The 6,182-nt window shown below is 47.8% G+C and overlaps 1 protein-coding gene across 1 annotated transcript; it reads left to right on the forward strand.

Annotated features, from left to right (window-relative positions):
- The first annotated feature begins 2,785 nt into the window (after nt 1-2,785).
- On the forward strand, nt 2,786-4,996 carry LOC107275819 (uncharacterized). Its single transcript, XM_066306464.1, has one exon. It carries the CDS (start codon nt 2,786-2,788, stop codon nt 4,994-4,996), a length of 2,211 nt encoding a protein of 736 aa, XP_066162561.1.
- Nucleotides 4,997-6,182: the final 1,186 nt, after the last annotated feature.

Below are 6,182 nucleotides of genomic sequence, written 5' to 3' on the forward strand. Positions count from 1 at the left end.
TTTCTCCTCTTCTATCGCCTCATTCTTCCATCTCAATGCAAAATTGATAGGGCAAATAAACTGCACTAAACCCTCTTCATTTTTCCTTTAAAACCTTGCTTGATTTCACACTAATTCACTTTGAACATAAGCTTTAACCTACCGGTGCTATTAACGCTGAACGACAAACCTCTTATGACCATTACCGTCGGTATGGCGGAAGACCCAATCATCCTCCCCTCACCATGTCACCCTGCACTTAATGCCTTGCTCTTCTATCATCGTCACGTCGCGTTCGTTCCATGCGCCACCACCGCTGCTTTGCTTCTTGTTGGCTGCTAGGACCTTGCCATGCCTCGATGAAGTCATTGTTCGCTTCACCATCTCCCCCTGCCGTGCTACCTTGAGGCTAGACCTTGACCTTCACCATGTTGTCTTGAGATAAAGAGAGGAGAACTCATCGACATGGCAGAAGAGGAGGTCATCCGTGTCCACCCCACCGAGGTAGTTTCCCCTTTATACCCTAGCATCGCCGACATGTGGGTCGTCATTGATCCAAATTGTAACATGCGAATTACTTTTCAAAAAAATAAGGAACATTGATGTGAAACTAGAAACCCCATTAGATTTCAGTCACTTTTGGATGGCTAGGATTGCATCAACATTTGTACATGAATAGTAACCTATCCTCTCCCATTTTCATCTTCTCTCCCGCATCGCTTGATAGAACAAGAGGAGCGAGCTCGCCGGCGTTGTCCCCACCTCGCAAGTGCCTAAAGGCGCGAATGGCGTCAGCTAGGACCACCCGACCATCGTCCTCCCCCGCCTCACTTGCCTAGCCCCGCCTCCGACACCAAACCACCGTCCTCCATCCCCATGGTTTTGGCACTATTGTCACCGCCTTGCCGCTTGTTTGTGTTGACCGTCCATCGCCAAACCCTAACTGGTTAGGGTCATCGCTGTGTCGCCGGAGCCAGAGGAGAAAAAGAGGCCGGCATTAATCTTAGAGCAAATCTAACGGTCCAAAATTTGACAGATGCCTCCCCTAATTATTACCGGCTAAGTTAGGTGATCGTCTCTGTCGACGTTTGAGATCGCGACTAGGGTATTTGTATGGTATGGGGATCGTTGGTACCAGGGTATATGCGAGATTGAGGTAAAGGAGATGGAGACAGGGATTTTTATACAGGTTCGGGCCCCTTATCTGACAGGTAATAGCCCTACATCCTGTTGGCCGAAGCCAGTGTTGCTCTTTATTCATCTGGATCATACAGATACAATATTTGGGATAACCTATCTAGCTGTCGTCGACTTAGCGGCTATATAACCAACTCGTAGTCAACGACAGGGCATTCTTCCTCCTCAAATATGAACTTGTCGAGATCAGAGATGGCGCTAGATCCCTCTTGCCGGCCTTCACAAGCACCGGATGGGGTATACCTAGGCTAATCTTTGTTGTCGAGATCTAGTGGCGTATTGGCTTGTGTGTATGTTGTGTCTTGTGGCTTCGTAGATTGTGGTGGGTCTCTCCCCTCTCCTCCTAGGGGGGATCGTATTTATACCCATAGGTGCCCCCTTGTCCAAGTAAATCTAGGGAGATAAATATGGATACGATCTGAGTAGTCCCTATCGTTTCTATGTAGAACTCTTCTTATCCTTCCTTATCCGGAACTCCTTCTATATACGAGGTTTGTTTCCGTATAAGTCATGGTATGTGGTGGGCCCTGTAGTGTTTAGTCAACTACTATTAGGTATGTGGTATCCATAACCATGACAGTCTCATTGGTTGGACTTTATAATCTCTTGATTGTTTCCACTAACATGTGACATATTTTGAAGGGAACAAAGTGGAATGTATTCTAAACTCTCAAGGGGACATCCCTCATTGTTTGCATGTCATCCAAATGATCATGAAAAAAATAAAAAAAATCAAAAAGATATATTAATATGTGATAAATCACTTCAAAAACATGCAAGGTGAAATTTAACTTTTATAAGTTGCAACGAAAAAACAAATTTGAGTGCGAATATACGTTAACTACCCGTAGTTTAATTTGTTTTTTTTTGCAACTTCTAGAAGTTAAATTCTAGAACAATTTTATAGTTCTTTAGGAGGTACCGTGAGGTACCACTTTCTCTATTGTAAATTTAGCACCTCTTGGTAGGAGATATCAAATTTCGCATTAAATTTTTGAGACATTCTTAAGGACTGTAAAATTGCTCTACATTTTAACTTGTACTCCCTCCGTACTCGTAATCGTAAAGGAAGTCGCTCTGGACAGCGACACGGTCTCCAAAACACAACTTTGACTTCTGGTTTCTATAAAAATATTTATTGAAAAGTGATATATGTATACTTTTATGAAAGTAATTTTCAAGACAAATCTATTTATATATTTTTTATATTTTCAAACTCAACAACTTGAGAGTTATTAATGATTTATATTTCCAAGGTTTGACTTAAACATTGTCCTAAACGACTTTCTTTTGAGTACGGAGGGAGTATGTTTGTTAAATGATTTATCACATATTAATCTATCTTGTTGAATTTTTAAAAAAATTACATAACCATTAGGATGACGTACAAATAATGAGGGGATATCCCATCGACAGTTTAGAATCCACTACCGGGAACATAGACATGTGATATTGGCATATGGTCTTGGTCAAGTAATAAAGAAATTAAACCTTGTTGTCTAGACATGAAAGTACGAGACATGTGCTGCTCTCTTCGTCCAAAGTCCAAACTCGAACCTTGGATTGGAACCGGAGAGAGAGGAAGAAGCTAGCTCGAAATCAGCGAAAGATGGAGCAGCAGCACCTGTCCGTAGCACAGAACGTGACCCGCGCCGCCACGGCGTGGGCGGCCAGCCCGGTGGGTCTCCTGGTCCGCGTGGAGGCGCTGGTGACGGCCAGCTGCGCGCTCCTCGCCACGCTCGTCTTCCTCGGCTCTGGCCGCCGCACCAGCCGCAGCGCCGCCTTCCGTTTCGTGGTCTGGCTGGCGCTGATGCTGAGCTACCCGGCGGTGTCCTACACGATCGGGCTGATGCAGTCGGGCTCCTTCCGCAACGACATGGTGGTGGTGTGGGCATGCTTCCTGCTCGGCTGCGCCGACGGCATCGCCGCCTGCAGCCTCGACGGCGCCGACCAGCAGGCCCGCACCATGATCAGCCAGGCCACGCAGGTGTTCTACGTCATGCTCCTCCTCATCTCCTACCTCGGTTCTCTGCAGCTGCAGCTGAAGGTGCTCCTGTCGCTGCTCTGGTTGCTCAACGTCGCCAAGCTCGTGTTGCGCCTACGGGGCCTCCTCGCCGCCGGCCGTGACCGCGTCCTCACCGCCGACAACTGGCTCATCTCCAAGTACATGGCTCACGAGAAGGTCAGCAGCATCTGGGATTTCGACCCGGCCACCATGAGGGGCTACAGGTACGTGGTCACCGGCGACGACAAGAAGAACGTGCAGTACCAGTATGGCGCCGCCGAGTACAAGGTGAACGACGAGCTCGTCACCGTCGAGAAAGCGTGGGAGCAGCACGACGGGAGCCTACTGAGCGACGACGACAAGCTCAAGGATCTGTGCCTCTCCTTCTCGCTGTTCAAGCTCCTCCGGCAACGCCTCAACCTCAACGGGAAGCCGTTCCACGAGCCCAAGGACATCAGGACGCTCGTGTTCGTCCGGAGGGGGCTCGCCGGCGGCGACTCCTGCGAAGACCACGACAGGATGTACCGTGTCATCGAGGTGGAGCTGGGTTTCCTCTTCGACTTCTACTACGCGAGGTACCCCTCGCCGAAGCAGACTCTCGTCCCGGAGACGGCCACGTTCATGGCGGCCGCCGCGCTGAGCCTCTCCACCCTCTTCTCCCCGGCGTTGCTGCATCACCACCACCACCACTCTCCGCCCCCGGGCGGCGGCGCCGTCGACTACACCACGACCAGCGTCGACATCTGGCTGGCTAGGCTGGTGATCTCCCTCTTCCTGGTCCTCGAGCTCTCCCAGTACCTGTCCCTCGTCTTGTCGGACTGGCACAGGGTGAAGATGCTGTGCCGCTACGTGCGCCACCGGCCATGGTGGCAAGGCCACCCGATCCTGGAGAAGTTCCTATGGCTGACGTGCCGCGCCACGCTGACACGAAGCTACTGGAGCAACTCGGTTGGGCAGTACTCGCTGCTCCACTCCTGCCTCGAGAACCAGAGCTCCTGCCTCCTCACGCGCGTGCCGCTCCACAGGTGGGTCAAGGATCAGCTGGCCACGACGAGGGCAGTGACGCGGCGGAGCCTGCCGGTGGCGGTGAAGCGCCAGATCCACCGGCTGCTCCGGTCGGAGTGGCTGTCCAACGTCAAGTACGGCGACCGGACGCTGCAGAGGAACGACATGCTGCAGGTGTTCGACTGGTCCACCTCCAGGTACAAGTTCGGCACCATGGGCAGCATCCTCATCTGGCACATCGCCACCGCCATCTGCGACGACGAGCTCTCCAAGCTGTTTGGCGCCGCCGGTGGCAAGGCACGGCCACGCGCCGCCCACAACGCCGTCGCCGCCGACAGCCGCGAGGTGGCCACCGTGCTCTCCAACTATTGCGCCTACCTGCTGCTCCAGGCGCCGGAGCTGGTGACGGATGAGGTCCACGACGAGCGGCTGCTGATGGAGGCCGTGCAGGAGGCGATCCAGAACTACCTCCGAAACATAGGTTGCCGCCGCTCCAAAGACGCCATGTTCGCCAGCTTGCGAGAGTTCATGCCGGCCGACGAGGCCAACTTTACCGGAGAAGCCGTCCTAGCCGACGGCGCACAGCTGGGGTACCAGCTGCTCTCGGCCATGGCTGACGAGGCGGCGCTGTGGAACTTACTGGCCGAGATGTGGGTGGAGCTGCTGCTGGCGGTTGCGCCGTCGGAGAACGTGACGGGCCACGTCAAGAAGCTGGCCACCGGCGGCGAGCTCATCACGCACCTCTGGGCTTTGTTGACGCACGGTGGGATTATCAAAAGGCGAGAGAAGCCTTACTATGACTCCCGTTAGCTCAAAGTTCCGTACTATATATGTGAGCGCAAAATCTAAATGGAGAGGCATCTCGTTTTAGTACTAACCAGCGATGCCATCAGATGTTGTCCGAATATTGTTAATCTATAATACTTGTCTATCAAGTAAGTATAAAATATGTTCCTACCACCTATGGTTCAAATAAATTTTTCTCTTAACTTAGTCATCCGATCTACGATCCGAACTATAATCAAATCTTTATAACAAGATCTCACATGATTATATTTTGATAAAAAATACAAATTACTTTTAAATTATATCTAAATTACTTTCAGATTTATTAAATTACATCTTAGACATATAAAAGTAAATTCAATAAAGCCTAAAAGTAATTTGCATATATTATAGAAGTAACTTAAAACAAAAAGAAAATAACTTGTCACGACATCAGAAGTAAATCAGTTGTGGGGGTAACTATGATTGTTGACTAAATCTTTCTAGATAGACTTATGTTTTTACTCCCACAATATATTTACTTTTAATGCTGTAACAAGTTACTTTACTTTTGTTTCAAGTTACTTCTAACTTTCAGACTTTATTGAATTTACTTTTATAACTAAGAAGTAATTTAATAAAATATAAAAGTAATTTAGATATATTATAAAAGTAATTTGTATTTTTTTATAAAATATAATTATGTGAGATCTTTTTTAAAGATTTAATTATTACGAACCCAATGGTATAATCAGATCGTAAATCGAAAGAGTAATTTAAGAGAAAATTCTATAAGAAGGGAAATAATGCATGCACTTTTGGATGTACTAATAGTAACTGGATATGAGATTGAGGTCGCTAATTATGACAATCCAGCGTATGGTTTCGTCGTAGTCACCTCTTTGGTAGGCTACCCATACAATTTAATGATACAAATATAAAGCAAGAGTAGTACTCATACTAAGCAAAATATCAAAAATATATGAAGAAGAATATTTCATTAATTCCAGGAGTCTTATAGAAGAAAATAGAAAAGTTGCTAGAGCCATACTGAAATTCTTTCGAGAGCTCCGAGGAATCCGAGAACTATTCTATTCTACTCCACTTAGCACTAAAATACTAAACTAAAGTATAAAAAGGAATCTTGAGATTGCTTGAGTGTGTTGAGAGAGTGAATGAGCTCCTCCTTTTATAGGGTAGTTATGACGGTTGTAGAAAAGTGAAGACCATT

Source organism: Oryza sativa, chromosome 12, assembly GCF_034140825.1.
Source record: "Oryza sativa Japonica Group chromosome 12, ASM3414082v1".
In the NCBI taxonomy this organism is placed as follows: Eukaryota; Viridiplantae; Streptophyta; class Magnoliopsida; order Poales; family Poaceae; genus Oryza; species Oryza sativa.

Coding starts and splice junctions, on each gene's coding strand:
- LOC107275819 (XM_066306464.1), top strand. CDS start 2,786: ATGGAGCAGCAGCACCTGTCCGTAGCACAGAACGTGACCCGCGCCGCC.